General features: G+C 50.7%; 4 protein-coding genes across 4 annotated transcripts in view; 2 read left to right on the plus strand and 2 right to left on the minus strand.

The window, feature by feature from the left end:
• ZNF774 (zinc finger protein 774) overlaps nucleotides 1-2,518 on the minus strand; it is a 37,403-nt gene extending 34,885 nt beyond the window's left edge. The window contains exon 1 of the mRNA XM_077774336.1: nucleotides 2,220-2,518. The gene's annotated coding sequence lies outside the window, so the exon portion shown is untranslated. The remainder of the gene's footprint in view (nucleotides 1-2,219) is intronic.
• Nucleotides 2,519-2,576: 58 nt separating this feature from the next.
• LOC144240091 (uncharacterized) lies at nucleotides 2,577-5,442 on the plus strand. Its single transcript, XM_077774339.1, has 2 exons — nucleotides 2,577-3,031; nucleotides 4,707-5,442. Exons 1-2 carry the CDS (start codon nucleotides 2,798-2,800, stop codon nucleotides 5,316-5,318), a joined length of 846 nt encoding a protein of 281 aa, XP_077630465.1. The 5' UTR covers nucleotides 2,577-2,797; the 3' UTR covers nucleotides 5,319-5,442.
• Nucleotides 5,443-8,339: 2,897 nt separating this feature from the next.
• Nucleotides 8,340-22,795, minus strand: part of WDR73 (WD repeat domain 73) — a 62,863-nt gene continuing 48,407 nt past the window's right edge. The window contains exon 11 of the mRNA XM_077774338.1: nucleotides 8,340-8,413. The gene's annotated coding sequence lies outside the window, so the exon portion shown is untranslated. The remainder of the gene's footprint in view (nucleotides 8,414-22,795) is intronic.
• ZSCAN2 (zinc finger and SCAN domain containing 2) lies at nucleotides 18,244-22,392 on the plus strand. Its single transcript, XM_077774268.1, has 2 exons — nucleotides 18,244-18,307; nucleotides 20,023-22,392. Exons 1-2 carry the CDS (start codon nucleotides 18,244-18,246, stop codon nucleotides 21,255-21,257), a joined length of 1,299 nt encoding a protein of 432 aa, XP_077630394.1. The 3' UTR covers nucleotides 21,258-22,392.

Raw genomic sequence — 22,795 nt, forward strand, 5'->3', positions numbered from 1 at the left:
GGCTTCTGCTAACAGATTGTTGCTGTAAAACATGGAAAGAGCCTATGTGTCCATCAACGGACGAATGGATCAAGATGTGGTTTATCTATACAATGGAATACTACACGGCAATGAGAAAGAATGAAATCTGGCCACGTGCAGCAANAAAAGGGATTGTTGCTGTAGTTCTTGGGGCCTTACTTAGCCTGTGTCTTGGGTCCCAGCCTGATTCTTTAGCTCCCATGTACTCTGTGATTCCCCACTACTCTTCCCCTAAGTCCCTTTGACTTAACTTAGCCGGAGGAGTTCTCTGAGGCTTTTAACCAGGAATGGCCGCTGGCAGAACCGAGCGTCTGTGACCCCTGTGGTTTGGGTGATGGAGCAGAGATTCACCGGGAGGAGCGACCCTACTCACGGAACAGGGCCGTGTTTCTAGGCTTGCTCGCTGTCCCAGGATGCCCTTGGGGCTCTGGCTTGGGCACCAGGCCCAGTGTGCCATAAAGTGGTCTTAAATGGGAGTTGCTTTCTATCTAAACCCAGGACCGTTGACCCTGGCTAGGACCAAGCGCCTGGAGAAGCAGGCACAGGGAAGAGACGGCGGGCTCCTGGCGTCTCCTGTGACAAGATGGTGCCAGTTTCCTGTGGTGCAGGGTTGGCCTGCGATAGGAGCAGGGCCAGACAGGCTCTTAGGCTGTTGGAAATCTTCAGCAGTGCACCCCCCCACCCCCAAACTGATCTTTTCCCTTTCGTGTAGATTCCCATCCCTAGTGGGGAGAAGCAAATCTTTGTCATAAGAGATCATCCTCAATTATTTTGCGCAGCTGGCTCTCCCGAATGCCGACCCCTAGGGGGGAGGCTGGGAGTTCGGCCTCCAGGCACGTGGTGCAAACTTCTCAAGCCCGCCTGGAGGTGGCGCTATTTGCATGTGGTCATGTTGCAGTCAGTAGCTGAACCTTACTTTGCATCTTTTTTTTAAAACCTTTATTCATTTTTGAGAGAGAATGAGAGCATGGGGAGGGGTAGAGAGAGGGATACACAGAATCTGAAACAGGCTCCAGGCTCTGAGCTGTCAGCACGGAGGCTGATGCAGGGCTCAAACCCAGGAACCCTGAGATCATGACCTGAGCCGAAGTCAGATGCTCAACCGACTGAGCCACCCAGGCGCCCCTGCATCTTCATACTTGCACTACTTAAAGGGATTAGTGAAAAACAGTGTGAAACTCCAATAATCCTGGGAGTGGTACAGAGAACTTTCTAAGAATGACTCAAAACTCAGGAGCTATAAAAGACAAGGTGGACAGCATAAAAATTTCTATGCTAAAGTAAACAGCCAAAAAAACCAAACAAACAGAAAAATAGCAACTTCTGTGACAAACTAATAAATAAACTAAGAACTCTTACAAAGAATTGGACCAAAGCTTAGGAAGAAGAAAAAGAAAGCTTGCCATTTGCAATGACATGGATGGACCTGGAGGGTTTAATGCTAAGAGAAATAAGTCCGTCAAAGACAAATACCACATGGTCTCACTCATTTGTGGAATTTAAGAAACCAACGAACAAAGGAAAAAAGAGAGACACACCAAGAAACAGACTACTAACCAGAAAGAACAGATGGTCACCAGAGAGGAGGTGGGAGAGATAGGCGATGGGGATTAAGAGTGCACTTGCTGTGGGGCCCCCTGGTTAAGCGTCCGGCTCCTGATTTTGACTCAGGTCATGATCTCACGGCTGGTGAGTTCAAGCGAGTTCAAGCCTGGAGTTGGGCTGTGAGCTGACAGCATGGAGCCTGTCTGGGATTCTCTGCCCACCCTCCCTGCCCTTCCCCTGTTCTCTCTCTGTCTCAAAATAAATAAGCTTAGAAAATTATTTTAAGAAAAAGGGTGTGCTTTGTCATGATGAGCACTGAGTAATGTATGGAATTGTTGAAGCCATATATTGTACACCTGAAACACAGAACACTGTATGTTAACTGTNGAAAACAAAAAACATGGGAATATATTCACTGGTATCCCAGTTCACAGAAAAGGAGATTAAAATTATCCAAATAAACATAAAACGTCTCTCAAATACTCATGAAATTTTCTCGACGATGAAATGAAATATAAATAAAAAATTAAAGCAACAAATGTATTCATCTGCTTGTGTGCCTCCAGTGGCTGCTCCGCACAACACAAGCACTCACAGCCATCCTATCGCAGACCACGGAGAGCGCGCGTTTGGGTTTCCAGAACGTTTCTCACCTGCTGGCATGCGGCCTTGGGGCGGTCCTTCCTTCGAGGGCGCCAACTGTGCGAGGGACAGGGGCCGAGCTCCCAGGCTCACCTCCCAGTGCCGAGACCCACGGCGAGCAAGGCTCGGCTGGGTGACGGCCCCCGATCGGTGGGACCGCAGCGCGGGGGGCGGCGCCCGCGCCCGGGGAGGCCATGACGGGCCGGGCTCCGAGACGACCAGGTGGGCGACAGAAGGGACTTCTTCCGTGACCGGAGAGGCGGGGACTTGCGTCCAGCCGCAGGAACGGCACGTGCGAAAACAAAGGGGTGTGGCGAGGCCAGGTGCGACCGTGGACNTGCCTGCTCCGGGCACAGCCTTCGGGGGCGCCTAAAACATGCCTTGCCACGCAGTCCCCTCCACACAAGTTTCATTTCTGATAGGCAAGGACAAGGAAGTGAAATGACCTGTACCAGGTCACAGCTCTGGCCAACCCTGGGGTCCTGAGGGCCGGTCCCCGGATTTGCCTGCGGTACTGCCGGGCCGTCGGCTGCGAGCTGAGCTCCCAGCCCCGCGGGCCGGGCCGCCGCGGTGGACTACAACTCCCACAATGCGCTCGGCCCAGCCTCCCTCCCCGGCCGCCTCAGGAGAGCCAGTAGGAGAGCAGGGTTTCCAGGGGCCGTTCTCGGCGGCCAATAAGCGCGGCGGGGGGCGGGCCTCTCCCGTCCATTGTTCTCGGTGCCCCTCGGGCTTGAGCCGCGGAGGACCTGGAGGGGCCGTGCCGTGCCCGGGGGCGCTTTTGCGTGCGGAGTGGCCGCGGAAGCCCGACCTGGTCTCCCGAGAGGTGAGCCCGGCGAGAAGGGCCGGGAGCGGTGCTGGCCGGGGGAGTAGCCCGCGGCGAGGGAATAACGGGCCTGGAGCCAGTGCGGGCAGTCCTGCTGGGGGAGGGGCGTCGGGGGCGCTGTCCGCGACAGCGGGTCGGGGTCCCCGGGTGGGACGCGCCGGGTCCGCTCGGTGGACGCCCCCGAACTCTGCTTCCGGGCGGTGAGCTCCGTGCACGTCCAGCCAGGGGCGCGGGATGGGGACTGGAAGGCACGCTGGACGGCATCCCGCGCGGCTCCGGGCTTTACGGATGGGGAAACTGAGCTTCCGAGGGGGCGTGTCTTGCCCCGGGTCAGCCCCGAATGAGCTCACCGGGTGCAGTTTTCCCGGGCTCCCATGCAGGACTTCTGCTATACCTGTGCCTCTTCTGGCCCTTTGGTAAATAACACCATGAAAGCTTCACTATTCCCACTAGCTTTCTTCTTTTTCTTTTTCCTTCCCAGTTTCCCCCCTTTTTCCTTTATTTTGTGTGTGTGTGGGGGGGGAGGAGGAGTTGTTATCTGAGTCTTTACGATGTAATAATGATTTTTAAAGAGTAAATTTCCATTGCTTTTATAGTCTTAGAGTCGTAATTTCACTGGTCCCAACGTCTTGTGTAATTAACGCCCCAAGTTTTTTGTTGTTGTTGCCTTGTGTACGTGTTCATTTTTAAGTGGATTTAGGGTCATACTTTGTCTAGTGTTTCTGTTTTGCTAGGTGTGTTTTTATCCGTAAGTTTCATATTTATGAAGATTATCTCCGATTATTAATGGTTAATAATAATCTGTCAGCATAATTCTTAAAATACTTAAAACTACAGCAGAATGCACAAATCTGAAATTTCATATGTATGCTTTGTGCAGCCATCATCGAATCAAGATATAGAACGTTTCCAGCACCCCAAAGGCTTTTTTGAGCCCCTTCTCAGTCAGTAGTCATTATTAAATCAGCATAGTTTTTTAAAAAAAATCAGCATAAAATAAATATATCTTACTGTGTGGATGTGCCATACACACTAGACATTCCTCTGCTGCTGGATTTTTTAAAAGTCGGGTTTGTTTTACAATTAGAAACAATCATATATAATAGGGTTTTGTTTCCTTGCAAATAAATTTTCTTTACAAAGATGGTTATTTTTAAAGATGAATTCCCAAGGGGGCCGAGTCTGCATTGAAGACAGCGTACATGTTAAAACTTCATACGTCTATGGTAATAATGCAGTTCAGGTATTACCTTCCTCGCAGCAAAGCTCAAAGCGTCTTGACATCTGCTCCATTGCCAGTCCTGAAGATGTCCCCGTAAGGAGGATGGTCACTGAAGTGAAGTGACTAAGTTGTATGTTAGGTCAGGGTCACTCCGCAGCAAGTCTGAACTGAGTCAGGGCAGAATAACTCAGTCCTGTGTTCTCAGGAGGGCTTTGAATTTCTGATGCTCACGCTTTTAGAAAGAAAAGTGCTGTATTTTTTGTGCTTGTGATTCTTCTTTTGCCACAGAAAGGTTTTCAGGAATAAGCCGTTCTTTTCCTTTAAGAGAGGCGGGAGACTTCTGTTGATTTGCAGGCGCAAGACTCACTTGGTGGCCTGGCCTGGGCTGCTGGGAGTTAGATCCCTGTAGGACAGTCTACTTAATGACTGTGGTTCTCTTTTCTCATTTCTCAGCCCCACCACTTGTTGAAATTTGAAGAGGGAGTTGTCTTCTCAGCGAGCCTGGCTCTAGAAGACTCAAGTTCAAGGCTAGAAGCCTGCGTGATTGCCCTGGGAAGGTGGGTGATGGCTGCAGAGGGGCCAAGAGGAACCGCTCCCCCGAGCCCCTTGGTCCAGGGGCCTCAAGAGGAAGATGAACAGGAGGAGGTCACCACCATGATCCTGGAGGATGACTCTTGGGTACAGGAAGCTGTACTTCAGGAGGATGGCCCTGAGTCCGAGCCCCTCCCCCAGAGCGCTGGCAAGGGCAGCCCCCCCGGGGAGGCTGCTGGAGGACCTCAGGGTGCGCTTGGCCGCCTTCGGGAGCTCTGCCGGCGCTGGCTGAGGCCAGAGGTGCACACCAAGGAACAGATGCTGACGGTGCTCCCAAGAGAAATCCAGGCCTGGCTGCAAGAGCACCGGCCCGAGAGCAGCGAGGAGGCCGTGGCCCTGGTGGAAGACCTGACCCAGACCCTTCGGGGCGGTGGTAAGACGCGGACCTCACGGGGAGAGGGTGGGCACCCGCCTCCAACGTGGAGGTGTTTGTGGCAGAGGAGAACGTGGGATCCAGGACGGAGCCCCGTGTAGCCCCTCCTCTTGCTCTGTCTGGAGGCAGCCGGGACACCGTCACCCTGTTTAACGCCTTGGTTGTGTGCGGTGGCAGTTCCAGAGTTTCAGTATGGGACAGGCTCACAGGACCACGCTTGGAGCTCTGTCGGCGTAGTAAGCGCAGTGTCTATGCCTGTGCTTATTTGGAGAGGGTGGGAGGCTGATGGAGGGGTGAGGGAGGAGGGGCGGCTGAAGACCGAGTAAACCACCCCTTGGCACCTTCCTTTGGTTGTGCAATAAACATTCAAATATTTGAAGCTCCAGCAATTAGAAAAACCTGATAATCTTATCTTTAAAGAGTGGTTCTTTTTATGAAAACAAGGTCAGTGACGAGTAAGCCAGCTAACACCTAGGACCCGTCTGTGGTATAACGTCATCCTGGGCTCTCTGCGACGGGTCACGCGCTTGTCTCCTGTGTTAGCGATACCGTCTGGGATGGAGGAGACGTGCCACTTCACTACTCCGTCTCCGTTCTGGGCTCCCCTGCTTACCAGGTGTTTCCTTTAGGCTGCTCAGGACCCGTGGATCGTGGCTGCCTTTGCGCTGACGAGAAGCGTCGAAGTTTAGAGAAAGAAGACGGGAGAGGTCGGGAGGGATGTGGGACTGGAGCAGGTCGTAGGCTGGAGTGGAATTTGGAGAAGGTGCAGGGCGGCAGGGAGGGGTGGCACGGAGCCCGCTGGCTCATGTGACCGTCAGGGAAGCCCGCTGGTTGGGGTGGAAAGTGCATTTTTAGGGAGTGGTAAGACGTGGAGCGTGGAGGAAGGGTGGGCTTGGACTGGATGTCATTGGCCTCAGCAGGTTCTTGAACTAGAGCCCAAGGGGCATGGGAGGAAGCGGGGTTTGGCAACAGGATGTAGGTTTGATTCGAGTAGGGAGAGGCTAGCGACAGGAGAACAGCCAGGAAGTGGCCACCCAGGCGTTGGTTGGGCTGCGGTGGCCACAGCTGGAGAAGGGGAGGAGGTTGGACACACCTAAGATGAACTGATAGTAACACGAGTTGGCGCTCACGGAGTCCATTCTGGTCCAGGCACTGTGCTGTGCAAAACTCACAGACCCTTCAGCATCTTGGGACATAAGCGAGATTGTTACCACCAGAGAAGTTAAGTGACTCCCTGAAGATCATGCAGTGAGTACAAGGCTGAACCAGGATTCGAACTCACGGGTCTGAAGGCATGGTCCATGTTCTTAAACATTTCATCACATCTGTGGTGCAAAGCGGTAGTTCTCAGTGGGGGGTTGGAAAGAGGGCTAATGAAATGGCAAGAACTTGGAAAGGCGAGGACTTAAGACAAAGGTGGCCGATGCGGAGGCATCTAGTCTGGAGGATTCAGAAGACTGGAAGAGAAGAGAAGGAAAGGAAGGAGGTTTGGGAGTGGAGGTTTCGGCAGTGCCCAGGGACTTGGGAGTCTCAGTAAAGCTGTCTTTTGGAGAAAGGGGCTGATGTTGAGGGCCTCCTGTGAGCCCAGCCCTGCCCTGGGCACCTTACGTGGCCATCTCACTGGCAAACTTGGGAGGTGGGTACGGCTGTCATTTTACAGATGAGGAAATGGAAGTTCGGCAAGGTCAAGGCCACACTGAGCATCACACACAGCTGCTAAGTGGTGGGGCCAGGATTCAAACTCCAGTCGGTTTGCTTCCGTGTGTGTTTCATAGTGTTTTGTTTTGATTTTGTTTTTGTTTTTTGAGCAGCAGTTGAAGTTTATTAGAGTAAAAGACCAGAAAGGAAGAATAATATGAGAGCTTGCTTTACAGAGAGGGGGCATTCGAAAGTGAATACCTGCATGTTTGGTAGATTTCATTTGAAGCAAAGTACCTGATTTTTCTTTGGCCCTGAAAAATAATTTAAAATTTTACTCTTCCTTTTTAAAAAAACAAAAACAAAAATCTCTCATCTCATCCTAAAAACTTAATTTACTTGCCTCCTGATGGATGTGACAAGCTTGTAATGAACTTCAGGATCTTCAGTCCAATCCTGTGGAGAGGCCAGAGGGGTTGAGGGCTGAGGAGTGACCTCTGGGTTGTTTAGTTGGGGAAGTCACAATGCAGAGGGTCAGGTCTCGGCAGGTGTCTGAGGTGGTTACAGGCACCCTCTGCTGTGGGCCTTCCCCCCCCCGTCCCCATTTGCTGTGGGGGCTTTGTGCCTTTTATGGCCCCCAGAACATCCAAGGTGAGCTCTTCAGTCCTCTGTCTTCTGCCCTTGAGGTCGGCTTTGCTGGTCTCCATTCATTTAACAAAGTCTCCCGACCTTCCCCGTGATTACTCAGGAACATCTGTGGTATCTCCATCCCTTCTCGTTTGTTCACCATAAGACCACTTGACCTCCATTCTGTGTGTGCAGCTGGGGACCTTTAGACACGTTTCCCCATTTCAAGGCCTGGCTAGACAGCGGTTATTTAATATTTCACTACCAGGCACGTCTAGGTACTCACATTTTTTTTTTGTTTGTTTTATTTATTTCTGAGAGAGAGACAGAGACAGCATGAGCAGGGGAGGGTCAGAGAGAGAGAGAGAGAGATACAGAATCTGAAACAGGCTCCAGCACAGAGCCCGACGTGGGGCTCGAACCCAGAAACCTGAGATCATGACCTGAGCTGAAGTTGGATGCTCAACGGACTGAGCCACCCAGGCGCCCCTAGGTACTCAACATTTAAAGGTTCTTGTAAGTCCAGTGAAGACGGGATCTGTGTGAATAGTTGAAGTGCTAACGCTCATGTCTCCTTGTGAGTGTTTCCCAAGGACATTTTGGTCCCCATTCGCGGCCCTGAGCCAGGCTCTTGGGGTTTCGCACCGGAACACCTATGTAGCAGGCACCGCCCCTTCCCTGTCTGTGCACCTGCTTCGCTCCCGCTCATGTGAGCCGACGCTCTCCTGCTTGAAACTCTCCGTGAGGTCCCCACTGTCTCAAATCCAGCAGGACCTCCTTCTTCGGCCCGGAGCCAGGGCCCTGTGTCACCAGCCCTGCGGCTGCCCCTGCGCCATGCGCACCATATCTTGCTGTTGCTGGAACGTCGCCGGGGCTCTCTAGCATTCGTCTGTGCTTCTGAATTTTGAGTCAGAATGGCTTTGTCCCGTCCCTGTGTGAGAAAAGCCCAGGAGTCCTTTGAGTGCAGACCCTTGGAGACGCCCTCCATAAAGCCGTCCTTGATTCCGGTCCCTCCTCCCTGTCCCTAGGTCCAGCCGCCCAAGAGCATCTCCGATCATCTCTTCCAGAAGCCATCTCCCCCAGGGCGTTTGGAGTCTCCGTGTTCTTTAGCTTTTGATGATGTTCCATGTTGTTTTCTAGTTACGTGAAGGGTTGACTTAGCTCTTCTAGGAACCTGTAAAATCCCAGGAGGCATGGAACCTCTTTCCCTCCCTCCCTCCTACACGCCCTCCCTTCCTTCCTTCCTCCTTTCCTTTCTTCTCTCGCAGCCCTGTGCACAGTGCCCCCCTCCCGGTGGGAACTCAGGAAGTGTTATTGGCGTGAATAAGTGAATCCTCCCTGCCCACCTGCAGCTGTGGAGAAACTCTGCTCAGTCCATGAAGGAGGTGGACAGACAGCGTCTTCATTCCAGGCTTCTCTGCATTTCCTTGAGAAAGCCATGCTAAGCTTTTGTTTTATTTTTATTTTTTTAAGTGTTTATTTTTGAGTGTGCGTAAGCAGGGTAAGGAGCAGAGAGGGAGGGAGACAGAGATTCTTGAAGGAGGCGCCGCGCTGACAGCAGCGAGCCCAACTCGGGGCTTGAACTCACGAACCTGAACCAAAGTTGGGCGCTCGACCAACCAGGCCACCCAGGCGCCCCTAGTCACTGAAGAATTGAGACAGCTTGACTCTGGACTGTTCTCTAATTGCTCTACCCAGATGTCACCCAGCTTTCTGTAAGAGGTAAGCAGACACTGTCGGAGCCTGCAGACCGGTGGACTCACGCCTCAGTGGCCTTCCCCAGACACCCCAAACCTGTGTTTGTGCTACATCAGAGGAAAGCCCTGGTACACAGATTTTATCTCGCAGAAGCTCCATCACCCAGAAAAGAGATTGCTGACATCAGAGGGGAGCAAAGGGAAATTATTGGCCTCGAAATGGATACATTCCTGATAGATAAATCCTCTGACCATTAGTGCCATGTGTGGCCCCTGGACCAGCAGCATCAGCATCACCTGGAAATGTGTTAGAAATGAAACTCCTGGGCCCCACCCCAGGCCTACCGAACGGGAAACTGAGCACGGGGCCCAGCACCCTGGGGTTTAACAAGCCCTCCAAGTGATCCTGATTCCATCTCCACTTTGCGAGCCACCGCGCTGCACCTCTTGTTCTCACACCTGGCCGCACGTTGGAATCACTTGGGGTCCGAGGGCCCACCCCCAGGGATTCTGATTTTCTGGTTTAGCTGGCAGGAGGTGTGGCCCAGGCAAGGTTTTGAAAGCTCCCGGGTGGGTCCTCAGATGCAGCAAAGTTTCAAAACCACTGCTTAGAGCCTGTTACTCTAACAGTGTGGTCTGTGGACCGATGATACTGTGTCACCCGGAGCCTGTTGGAAAGGCACACTCGGTCTCACCCCAGCCCCGGAGAGCCAGACCTTCATTCAGGATCTCCAGGAGGTCCGTCTGCACTCGGAAGTTCGAGAAGCACTGCTCTGCTTTGGCTTAGAGAGGAATGAGGCGGTCAGCTTCAAGCCTACTCTTTTTTATTTTTTAATTTTTTAATGTTTTTTATTTATTTCTGAAAGAGAGAGACAGCATGAGCAGGGGAGGGGCAGAGAGAGAGGGAGTCACATATTCTGAAACAGGCTCCAGGCTCTGAGCTGTCAGCACAGAGCCCGACGCGGGGCTCGAACCCATGAACCGTGAGATCACGACCTGAGCCGAAGTTGGATGCTTAACTGCCAGGTGCCCTCGAAAACCTTATTCTTAATGAGGCGTCTGTGGATGCACTTAAGGGGGTCAGTGCATCCTCACAGCTTCTTTTGTTTTTAAATTTTTTTTTTTTAGCGTTTATTCAGTTTTGAGAGACAGAGAATGAGTGGGGAAGGGGCAGAAAGAGAGGGAAACACAGAATCTGAAACAGGCTCTGAGCCATCAGCACAGAGCCTGATGTGGGGCTCAACCCACAAACTGTGAGATCATGACCTGACCCGAAGTCGGATGCTCAACCGACTGAGCCACCCAGGTGCCCCAGCTTCAAGCCTACTCTTGTCCAACAGTCGAGCCAAAGAGTCACAGCTGGCCTCCAGCCATCTTCAGCATCCATCACCTGGCCTTTGGGCGCAGGCAACAGGTGACCTACGCTGAGTTTTCGGCCCCAGCAAAATGCTCCCTCATTGCCAACAAAGAGCAAATGCATTCATTTTTCTTAAGAAGGAGAGTGGAGAGTGTTGGGGTTGTAAAGGTCTTTTTAAAGCTGATTCTTAGCCTCAAAACAAACATCACCTTTATTAATTCACTTAAATATTGGAAACGTGTACCACACAGAGCTCTTAGATGTAATGTTATAACTGAAGGGTGTTCGGCAGTCGTTCCTTGAAGCTGCTAACAGCTCACTGCTGGTTTTATCAGCGGCTCATCTGTCACGCAGCCAGAGTGCAGGCGGAATGATGCTCCCGGGCCCAGGCAGGCTCGTCGGGGCAGCGCTCCAATGGGGGAGCCCAGCTGGACCGTAAGCTGTATCTGAGTCAAAGCCTGCGGTTTAGACCAATGGCTCTGACCGCGTGTTGAGAGACGGTGTATCGCAGTCAGGTGGGACGGGCTTTACCAGAGTTTGGAGCCTAACCCACACTAAAGCGCCAAAGTCTGCGACTAATTTATTTCATTGTTGTAAATAAATCACAGTAAATTCAGGTTTATCTCCCTGTTGAGAGCTATTACCTCACACTCACTGTGATCTGCTTTCTAGTGTGAGAGAGAAAGTGGAGGCGTCTGGCCAGGCAGGGGTCACGCACAGCCCTGCTAACCGCAGCGGCGGTGTGCCGTGCGCGTGAGTCTAGAGCCTGTGTCCAGCGTGGGAAAATCCAGGAGCCATTGCTTTGTCTCAGGCCTGGTCTGCATCTTTTGTTTAGTTCCCCAGGAGGGAAGAAAGAGGTCCTGAGGCAATTCAAGAACTGTTCAGTGAATGGTATTTGCACAGTGGTCTCTCTGTTTTGAAAAATCTAACATCGGATCCTTATTTCATAACTTCTACAGAAATAGATACTGCCTCACAAGTGACAAAAATAAATTCCAGATGGATTCTGGCTCTCTCTCTACTCCAAAAGACCTGGAATGACATGTAGGAGAATATTTTTATAATCTTGTGGTGGAGAAGGACTTCTTAAGCAAGACAACAATCCTCAAAGCTGGATCAGGCTCAGGAAAACAGAAAGGTCCTTTGTATAAAGAAGGTACTGTGCACAAAGTTAAAAGACAGTGCACCAACTGGAAATATCTGCAACAAAGTCCACAGGGTAGCAGATAAGCACCAAAAAGCCTTGATCTGTGAGAGGCGGTATAATCCATAAGCAAAGTCAACCCAGTGGAATGAAACGTAATTAAAAGATAGGAACAGTGAGGGGCAGCGCATGGGTGACTCAGTCGGTTGAGCATCCAACTCTTGGTTTGGGCTCAGGTCATGGTCTCATGGTGTGTGGGATCGAGGCCCCTACCACATACCCCTAAATCGAGCTATCACCTTGAAGCTTGCATGGGATTCTCTCTACCTCTCCCTGCCCCTCTCCAGCTCATGCATGTGAGCTCTCTTTCTCTCTCTTTCAAAATAAGTAAATAAAAGATATGGATGGACAACTTAGAAATGAAGAAAAGCAAATTATAACTTTATGAAACTATCTGTTCAACCTTAGGAATGATCAGGGAAATACTCATTACAACAGGATACTCTTCTTTTGCCTACTGGACCATCAGAAACTTAATAACATGTTTCTGAGAATCCTCTGCTTTTCTGAGTATTTATTTAATCCTTTAAAACTAAGGTCATAATTGGTAGATAACGTCTCCTATTTTAAATTTGATAGGTGAGCCCTATTTTTTTTTAATGTGATAAAATTTATATAATATGAAGTTTGCCATTTTAACCATTTTTATGTGTACACGTTCAGGGACATTAACTATATTCATATTGTTGTACACCACCATCTTCAGAACTTTTTCTTTTTCTCAAGCTGAAACTCTGCCTGTTGAACAGTAATTCCCCATTTCTCCACCCCCCCCCACCCCCCGTGGCCCCTGGCAACCGTTCTCCTTTCTGTCGCTATGATAAACGTGACTGCTCTGGGAACCTCATATAGAGGAATCATACATTTATCTTTTTGTTTATCTTTTTGTGTCTGGCTTATTATTGCAGTCAGCACAGTGTCTTCAAGTTTCATCCATATAGAAGCATGGGTTAGAATTAAAAAAAAATTTTTTTTATGTCTTTATTTTAAGAGCCAGAGAGCAAGCAGGGGAGGGGCAGAGAGAGAGGGAGACACAGAATCCAAAGCAGGCTCCAGGCTCTGAGCTGTCAGCACAGAGCCCGAAGGGGGGCTCGAAGTATCATTTGGACTGTGAGATCATGACCTGAGCCAAAGTCAGACACTTAACCAACTGAGCCACCCAGGCGCCCCTGTTTTAACCTTTTAAAGAACCGCCAGACAGTTTTCCAAACATCCCCACCAGCGCCCCTGGTCAGAATTTTATTCCTTCAAAGGCCAAATGATACTTCATTCATTCATTTGTTGCTAGACGTTTGGGTTGTTTTCAACATTTGTTTATTACGGGTAATGCATGAACTTGGATGTAAAAATACTTGTTTGAGTCCTTGCTTTCAGTTCTTTTGGATAAAGATCCAGATGTGGAATTATTAGATCATATGATGATTCTCTGCTTAATTTCTTGAGGAACCGCCAAACTGTTTTCCACAGTGTCCGCACCACTTTACATTCCCAGCAGCAGTGCACAAGGAGAGAATCATACATTCTTTGAAATCTTTCTCAGGGATGCTTTTTTTAAAAAGTTTTTTTTTATTATTATTTATTTATTTTTGAGAGAGAAAGAGCAAGCATGCACGAGTTGGGGAGGGGCAGAGAGAGAGAAGGAGACACAGAATCCAGATTCCTAGCTGTCAGCACAGAGCCCGACACAGGGCTGGAACTCGCAAACTGTGAGATCATGACTTAAGCCGAAGTCGGACACTTAACTGACTGAGCCAGCCAGGCGCCCCTCAGGGATTCACTTTGACATTTTATACTTTATAAAACCTGAAGTTAGTCACAGACAAATAAATATGGCTCTGTTAGTAAGTGGGTGACTAAGCGCTATATCCAGAGGAACGAGCTTGCTAATTGTGCTTACAGTGAAGCATATGAATCAGTCAAATGGACCGGGATTGTACAGATAACTGTTACAGTCAGTTAGAGTAGGGGCACAGGGCTGGCTGAGTTGGTAAAGCGTGCAACTCTTGATCTCAGGGTCATGAGTTCCAGTCCCACATTGTCCGTAGAGTTTACCTAAGAGAAAGTCAGAAGAGCACCTGGGTGACTCAGTCGGTTAAGTATCCGACTCGGCTCAGGTTATGATCTCATGGTTTGTGAGTTCGAGCCCTGTGTTGGGGTCTCTGCTCTCAGCACAGAGCCGGCTTCAGATCCTCTATCCCCTCTCTCAAAAATAAATAAATAAATAAATATTAAAAAAGAAAAAGTCAGTTAGACCAATGTTCCCATCTTGGCCAGATATCAGCTTCTCAGAGGGGCCCTCTGGTCGTTGGCTTTCACATTACCCTATTTTATTGCTTTCACAATACTTTACACTGTCTGAAGATAGCATAATCTGAATAGTGTAGTGAGGCTTATCAGTTCTTAAACTGCACAGGACAGTCCAAAACCTTCGTTTCAATGCCTCCAGATAGATACAGTGACTCCTTCGCCACTTCAGTAGTTTTGAGGGAGAGATATTTAGAAAAAATGACCGTCTTTTCCTTATTTCCTTAACACCTGACTCATCTCTTGAGTTTTCTCTCCCGGAGATCTGGGCCTTCCTACCACATCCTTAGAAGCCAGCCTCCCCTGTGCAATCACACCCACAGAATATGCTCCTCTTGGCATCTTGAAATAGCAAATATGATGTCGACTCCTGAAGTTCCTTTTGAAAGAAAGTTCCCAGCCTGTGCCATTTCTTCCTGGCTCCACTCATTGCATGCTGGTGAAGACATTCTCCTCGCACGTGACCTGGCCAGTTTCTGAATCTTCGTGTTCTTCATTGGTCTCCAGTAAAAAAGGAGGGAGCTGCCTGAGCTTGAATGCACTCTACTTTGTACCTTTTTTTTTTTTAAAGAGTAGGCTCCATGCCCAGCATGGAACCCAATGTGGGGCTTGAACTCACAACACTGAGATCAAGACCCCGAGATCCAGACCTGAGCTGAGATCAAGAGTTGGATGCTTAACTGACTGAGCCACCCAGGCACCCCTTTGTACTCTTGATTTCACCAGGGCCTGTCTTTCTTGAGGAGCGCCTTGGAGGGGCCAGGACCCTTCATCCTTCCCACCTTGGTGGTGTGTTTCCCATGGAGGCCCTTGTGAAGACAGATCACTCGAAGGGCCACTCTTCTCTCCTTCAGAACGGCTCCTGTGCCTCTCTGCCGTCAGAGAGCAGCATTTACAGAACTCCCAACCCTCTGTGGCCTTTCCTGGAATATCATAGTCTTGCCTCTTTGTCTAGTAAAGGAGGGTGGGACTTAAGCTGCAGACGGGGTGAGGGGTGTAATGAGGTGGTAGAAGATAGTCACATAAATTATGTATCACCTTTAAAGGCTTTCCTATTATAAGGGAATTCTCTCCTATTTTCATCTAATTGTTTGATACTGTTTTTGTCTTGTTTACATTTAAATCTTTGATCTCTTTGGGATTTTTCCTAGTATGGGATCCAACTCAGATTTTTCCATTTGGCCTAACCAGTCAGTCCAGCCTCATTTACTCAATGTCATGTCTCTTCTCCAAGGACCTGAGAGGCTGCCTTTATCATACGTTAAAGTCCCAGAGTCATTATACGGATTCTTGTTTCCCTTCCGCTCGTCTGTCTTTTCATGTGACACCTGAATCACATTCTGAATTCACATGTCTTTTGGGTCTATTTCTAGAGTTGCTGTGTTGTTTTGTTGCTTTTATTGTCAATTTATGTTTTCATTCCTGAGATTCTGTAATAGGTTTTAACATCCAGCAAAGATAGTCCCTCTCCTCCCCATCCCTGATATTAGTCAGTAACCTTAAGGTTTTTTTTCAAGTTTATTTATTTTTTTTTTTAGTAATCTCTATATCCAACATGGGGGTCGAACTCACAACCCCGAGATCAAGAGTCACACGCCCCACTGACTGAGCCAGCCAGGTGCTCCTTAACGTTTATTTATTTAAAATTTTTTTTTATGTTTATTTATTTTTGAGAGAGACAGAGGGCAAGCAGGGGAGAGGCAGAGAGAGAGAGGAAGACACAGAATCTGAAGCAGGCTCTAGTCTCTGAGCTGTCAGCACAAAGCCTGACTCATGAACTGTAAGATCATGACCTGAGCCCAAGTCGGGTGCTTAACCTACTGATGAGCCATCCCGGCGCCCCTATTTTTGTACTGATACAGACACACTTCAGGTGTGTGATTTGCCACTTTTAAGTGAGACGCTTTGAATTCCTAGGTATCCAGACAAGGCAGTCAGTGAACATGTCTCCCACCTACCTTCTCTCAGCCCCGATTTTGGCTAGCGTATCCTTTCTGCATCGCTCTGTAACCTTGACATTCTGTTTTCCCGTTGTGATCGCCACAGTAGTTTGAGACTTTCTATCAGGCGTTCATCCCCAGGCCTTTGGCTCTAGAGTCCCCTTCATCTCTTGGCGGAACGAAGCTCCCCTCCTAGTAATGTCTTCAAGAAGGGCTCCTAGGAATCATAGTCTGTGACTTTGTGTGGATTCAACGCCATTTGCCTGCAAGCCTGATACTCGGAGGGCAGTTTTGTTGAACGTGAAAGCCCGGGCCCACCTTTGCTGTCCCGCTCTGCCTCGCGGCTCTCCCTGCCTGTCGGGGGCAGTGAACGTGAACGTGCCCATGGAGAAGTCTAGCTGGTTCTCCTCCCCCGCCTGTGACTGGAGCCCTTTGCCCTGTTGTCCACCGTCTCGTCGCTCACCATCCTGGGCTGGGTTTCTTGACACAGAGCACCTTTCAAGGGTCCTTAGAGCTTCATCGGTTACACTTTGAGCGTTTGTTCTGTTCCTTTGATTTAGTTCCCTTTTCACGGCAACGCCAGTTCTGTGCGTTTGGATTCTCCTTTTGCCTGTTTCTGTCCTTCTCTTTAATCCCCTTGTCCTCTCTGTCCCCTTCTTCTTACTGCTTTTCTCATTTCGGTCCCCCTCCCCCTCCCCAAGCTTTCCCGTCGTGTCCCCGTTTTGTCCTTGGGCCTCCGACTCCCTGTGCTTCCCCGAGTCCTGCGGCCGCTGCTCCGTCTCTTCCTCTCGTCTCACAGTCTCTTCTCAACTGTTTACTTCGCAGCCATCCTTCCTACAGGCAGTTGCTTTAATAGTTTTTTAACGTGTGACATAGGTCGCTTTCTCAGGAAAGAGTCCCATGATTAATGTGTGGGGGGTCAGAGGCTGTCTCCTTCTCTGTTCACAGAAACCGAGCACTTCCTGCGAGCACGGCTCCTCCGGGTGGTCCTCGGTGGCCTGACCTCCCGAAGCCACCCGCCTGCCCCAGTTCCCACACGCACTGTTGCTCTTGAGGGTGAGTCCCTTACCTGGAGGAGGTGATTTTCTGAGCTTACTGAGATCAGCTGCCCTCAGCGTCCCCCAACCCCCCACCCTGCTTTCCATGCTTATTCTCTTCACTTCCTGCCTCATGAGCCTCTGCCCCGTCTCGGCTGTTTTTGGAAGCCCTTATATGTATTTTGGTGTCTGCAAATTAGTCTTCTCCCTAATCTCACTGCAAGTGGAGTTTGAGTTCTGTTTATTTTCCCTGTTGCTTCTGAGCTCATTCCAGAACACACCAACCAGTCCTTCTGATCTTAAGGCAGTGGGAAGCCTTATTAGCTAGTGCCCCCGGTCAGCAGGGAACAGCTGCTAAAATTGTTTTAAAAACATGTTTTGGGGAGAGCTGGCTTGCTGAAAGTATAACAGGGCGTCTGCCCGTAGAAGAGCGATGACGGCAGGCCTCTGTGCTGGAGACTTGGGAAACCGTGGCGGGAAGCGAGGATGTGCAGAGCTCCCGGTCTGGGCCACGTGGGAACACGCATGGTGGCCCTCGAGCCTGCACTGGGCCCCTGGGGTCCACACAGTACCGGCGAGTGTGTGTTAGTGAGCATGAAATGTACCCTTATGTCTACTTGTAAGTTTAAATACAATCTCAACCAGTACTGACCGATGGCACAGCTGGAGCCCGGTTCTCCCCGAGGGATGCGTGTCAGTTGAGCACGTGCACATACGGAAATCTGCCTCACCTTACAGACACTCATAGCCGCAGAATCAAGCATCTAACCTTTAAATAAACAATTTCTTAGCTTCAGTCACTAGGACTTTGGATAATTATTTGACTAATGATCTTCCCTGCTCTGGATGGATCTGCTTTTTCTGGAGCTCTCATGTTAGGTGTTAGGAATAATCAGGCTGTCATCCTTATCTATAAATCGCTGATTTGTTTCTGTACCCTACAGAATTCCAGAAAAGAATTAAATGGAAACAGCACAAGGGTGCTCACTTCGGTCGCACATATACTAAAATTGGAACGTTATGGAGATTAACCAAAAAGAGAGAGAAAGAAAGGGGGGAAAGAAGGAAAGAGAAAGAAAGAAAAGAAAGAGAGAGAGAAGAGAAGAGAAAATAAGGAAGGGAGAGAGAAGGAGAGAGAGAGAGAGAGAGAGAGAAAGAAAAAGAAAGAAAGAGGCACAAGGAAATGAGAGCAAAAAAGAAAATAATGCGAGGGGACAACGAAATGAAAGAACACAGGTTGCAGGCTGTACAAGCAGGCACGGCAGAGACGGGAGCCACAGCCAGAGGTGCGAGGCAAACACAAATGCATTGATCAGAAGAGTGGTTCTTCTGGGAATTTCAGTTACAGGGAAATTTCCTTCTCACTCATCAAGAGGACACTGTGTGGTATAAACAGTGTTGCCAACAGCTTCCTGGCAGTGTTCATGTTCCCGACAGCCGTTAATTTCTAATGACACTTCTCAGACTGTCCGTGACTGTTGGCCAGAGCCATTAAGTCAACACACAGTTCAGTTCTGCGGAGATCAGAACAATGAGATCCGGGCTAATGGCTCTCCGCTGCCCTGGTCTGATCCTGGGATAGACTTCAGAGCCTCTCAATTAAGGAAGGGAACGCATGTCTTTTCAGCGATCCTCCTTCATGATTTCTTTCAAATGTTTGAGAGGTATTGGGCAGTAGAGTTTGACAAGGTTCTGGAAGGTAGATGTTTTATATTACCGATGGGAGGTCCATTCTAGTGCAGAGAAATCTTAGGGCTCTTTTAACTGCCCACTTGTTTCGTCATCAGTGTAGACGCCTAGAAGTCCTTTTTGCAGATGCCCTGTTTTCTTGTCTGTGTCTTACTTATAACCTAATAAGATTATAACCAGACATACTGTAATGCATGAGATTATTATGTAAGTTCCTTTTTTAAAAACTTTTAAATTTACTTTTGAGATAGAGATAGAGACAGCATGAGTAGGGGAAGGACAGAGAGAGAGAGGGGGTCAGAGAATATCCTGATTCGGGGCACAAACTCAAGAAACCATGAGATCATGACCTGACCCAAAACCAAGAGTCTGATGCTTAAGTGACTGAGCCACCCAGGCCCCCCTGGAAGGAGATTGACTTTTAGAGAAGTTTCTCCAGTACCAATGAAAAACTTATTCATTCATTTACCAAATTTAATTGAGCACCTGTTAGCCATACATCACTTTGGTGAGTTTTGGGGGTCATTGCATTCTCTGTTACTTTCCCTTGTTTAGGATTTTCACATCCCCACCGGACTTCATTTCCCAGTGGAGAAACAGGTACAGACATGGGACCCACGTCTTTAAGACTTAGAAATTCTGGATGATTACCACATGGGTATCACGTAGAAGGAAATCAACCTGGTTTTGTCTTTTCTTTTCCTTTTTTTTTTTAAACATTTATATATATATATTTTTAAATTTATTTCTAGGAGAGAGCGAGCGAGAGACAGCATGAGCAGGGGAGGGTCAGAGAGAGGGAGTCACAGACTGAAACAGGCTCCAGGCTCTGAGCTGGCAGTCAGCACAGAGCCCGACGCGGGGCTCAAACCCACGAACCACGAGATCATGACCTAAGTAAAAGTCAGACGCTTAACCGACTAAGCCACCCAGGCGCCCCTAAACATTTATATTTGTGAGACAGAGGGAGAGAGTGCACGAGAAGGGGAGGGTCAGAAAAAGGAGACACAATCTGAAGCAGCCTCCAGGCTCCAAGCTGTCAGCACGAGGAGGGGCTGGGACCCACAAACCGTGAGATCATGACCTCAGCTGAAGTCAGATGCCTAACGGATTGAGCCACCCAGGCGCCCCATAAATCAACCTGGGTTTTAAAAGTTTTGAGTATTCCTTGGCCTCTTTCTTTTCATTAGTTTAATCTTTAGGAGGGCCTGGCTGCCTCAGTCAGAGTGTGTGACTCCTGATCTCAGGGTGGGCATGGAGCCTACTATATTTTCTTATGTTTATTTTTTTAATGTTTATTTTTTTTTTTGAGAGAGNCCGGGGCAGCTCATAGGCCTGCAGGGCACCTACCTGGGTGAGAAGCCGTACGAGTGTCCGCAGTGCGGCAAGACCTTCAGCCGCAAGTCCCACCTGATCACGCACGAGCGCACGCACACGGGCGAGAAGCACTACAAGTGCGGCGAGTGCGGGAAGAGCTTCAGCGACGGCTCCAACTTCAGCAGACACCAGACCACGCACACGGGCGAGAAGCCGTACAAATGCCGGGACTGCGGCAAGAGCTTCAGCCGCAGCGCCAACCTCATCACGCACCAGCGCATCCACACGGGCGAGAAGCCCTTCCAGTGCGCCGAGTGCGGCAAGAGCTTCAGCCGCAGCCCCAACCTCATCGCGCACCAGCGCACGCACACGGGCGAGAAGCCGTACGCGTGCCCTGAGTGCGGCAAGAGCTTCGGCAACCGCTCGAGCCTCAACACGCACCAGGGCATCCACACGGGCGAGAAGCCGTACGCGTGCAAGGAGTGCGGCGAGAGCTTCAGCTACAACTCCAACCTCATCCGCCACCAGCGCATCCACACGGGCGAGAAGCCCTACAAGTGCGCCGAGTGCGGCCAGAGCTTCAGCCAGAGCTCGGCGCTCATCACGCACCGGCGCACGCACACGGGCGAGAAGCCGTACCAGTGCGCCGAGTGCGGCAAGAGCTTCAGCCGCAGCTCCAACCTGGCCACGCACCGCCGCACGCACCTGCTGGAGAAGCCGTACAAGTGCGGCGAGTGCGGCAAGAGCTTCAGCCAGAGCTCCAGCCTCATCGCGCACCAGGGCACGCACACGGGCGAGAAGCCCTACGAGTGCCGGACGTGCGGCGAGAGCTTCAGCTGGAGCTCCAACCTCGTCAAGCACCAGCGCATCCACACGGGCGAGAGGCCGCACCGCTGCGGCGACTGCGGCAAGGCCTTCGGGCAGCGCTCGCAGCTGGCGGCGCACCGGCGGACGCACACGGGCGAGCGGCCCTTCCAGTGCGTCCTGTGCGGCAAGCGCTTCAGCCGCGGCTCCATCCTGGTCATGCACCAGCGCGCGCACCGCGGCGACAAGCCGTACCGCTGCCCCGAGTGCGGCAAGGGCTTCAGCTGGAACTCGGTGCTCATCATCCACCAGCGCATCCACACCGGCGAGAGGCCCTACAAGTGCCCCGAGTGCGGCAAGGGCTTCAGCAACAGCTCCAACTTCATCACCCACCAGAGGACTCACGTCAAGGACAAGCTGGGCTGAGGGGCGGCCCCGGTGGTCGCGGCCGAAGCCCCAGCACAGAGCACAGGGACGGAGGGACGGTTTCATTCCGCGGCGCGACTGGCTTCCTGTCTGCCGGCGCTCCGTGCCTCGGGCTCCCCTCTGGTAGAACGGGGGAGAGTGGGGGGGGTCTCTCACGTGGAACGGAGGAACGAGCCCCCCTCCCCCCAGCCCATGCCGAGTCCTCGGAGACACTTGCAATCCGCAGGCGCTGGTGGTGCCCCGCCACCTCGCTGGGCTGGGGTGTCCTCGCCGGGGCGCGCCGCCCCAACCCGCTCTGCCTGGCGATGCGTCCCGGGCTTTGGTTTCAGGTCAGGGTGGATGGGCTTGTCCAGCCCCGGGCCACCCACATGAAGGCAAAGGCTGTTTCTAAGCGTCAGGAACACCTCGGCCGAGGCCGTGGGGTTGGCGCCAGTGGCCCAGCAGCCTTTCCGTTGGTTAAGAGCTGAACAGCGCCTGCCAGGAAGGGCCTCAACGGAGACCTACACGTTTGCCTGTGTCTCTGCTCACAGTCCTGTGGGAAGCAGTGGATTTTGTGGCGGTTCTTTTTGTTTTGGGTTTTGTTTTGTTTTTTGAGTGGGAAGTGCAGTCGGGGTCCCCCAGCCGCCTCCCGGCGGCGGACGGTGGTTTCTGTCTCCTGGAGGGTGGAACAGCCCTGCCCTCTTCAGGGGGCCTGTGTCTTCACCCCCACAGATCATCTTTCTGCACCGGCCACTCCTCTGTTCTTCTGTTTTTTATGTTGTACATGTGCAGAGATAGAGCTCTGTTGTAGCTTTTGTACACTTTCATATTTTTAAGGAAGCGTTGATTTTGAGGACACACTGTCTGTCCCCCAGGGAGGTGTGGGTTTGAATCAGGGGCTGTCCTAACAGGTGTCATCCTTGATCTGCTGATGCTACCAGGGCTTTGTGGTTGGGTCCTTGAGCCTTGAAGCCGTAGAGACCAGGGGATGAGAGCAGGTCAAGGGGTTTGCTTTAAGGAAGAGGATAGCAGATAAGGCGTTTCTGGGAAATAGGAAACCACCTCCCCCAGCGCATGGAGCCTGGGCTCACAACAGGCCTTGGTTCTTAGAGAATGGATGCTCGATATGCCGAATAAAATAGAGTGTTATTCTTTTCCTGTGTCTGCCTTCTAATGTGGACTTGACTATTAGCAAACCCACACACCTCACTTCCCCCCAACTCACCTCCTGCCCTAGGCCAAAAGTGGCCCAAGACCTTCAGGAAGTAAAGTCAGTGGCCTCAAAGAACACACCTTTGGGTGAACTGAGATCTGTGTGCTTGACCAGCGCACACACCTGCCCGCTGCCCTTTGCCAACTCTGCGTCCAGTCTGTCAACCAAGATTTGGAGTGGCAGCTTTGGCTAAGGAGCCAGTGGCCTTCTAAGGAGGCCGTTGGGAATCATCTCTATCCAGAATCAACTAGATTAGACACAAGGAGGACGTTTCGCAGCCAGGCAGTGATGATAGTTCAACCAAGACACGTAGGCTGTGAAATCCTCATCATTCACTTATTTGGCA

The sequence above is a fragment of the Crocuta crocuta genome, unplaced genomic scaffold (assembly GCF_008692635.1).
Source record: "Crocuta crocuta isolate KB4526 unplaced genomic scaffold, BGI_CrCroc_1.0 scaffold7, whole genome shotgun sequence".
NCBI classification, from domain to species: Eukaryota; Metazoa; Chordata; class Mammalia; order Carnivora; family Hyaenidae; genus Crocuta; species Crocuta crocuta.

Excerpts from the sequence above, each read along its gene's own strand:
- LOC144240091 (XM_077774339.1), top strand. The coding sequence starts at position 2,798 with ATGCGCTCGGCCCAGCCTCCCTCCCCGGCCGCCTCAGGAGAGCCAGTA. Across the intron at positions 3,032-4,706 it reads CCGACCTGGTCTCCCGAGAG|CCCCACCACTTGTTGAAATT; the intron begins GTGAGCCCGGCG and ends CTCATTTCTCAG.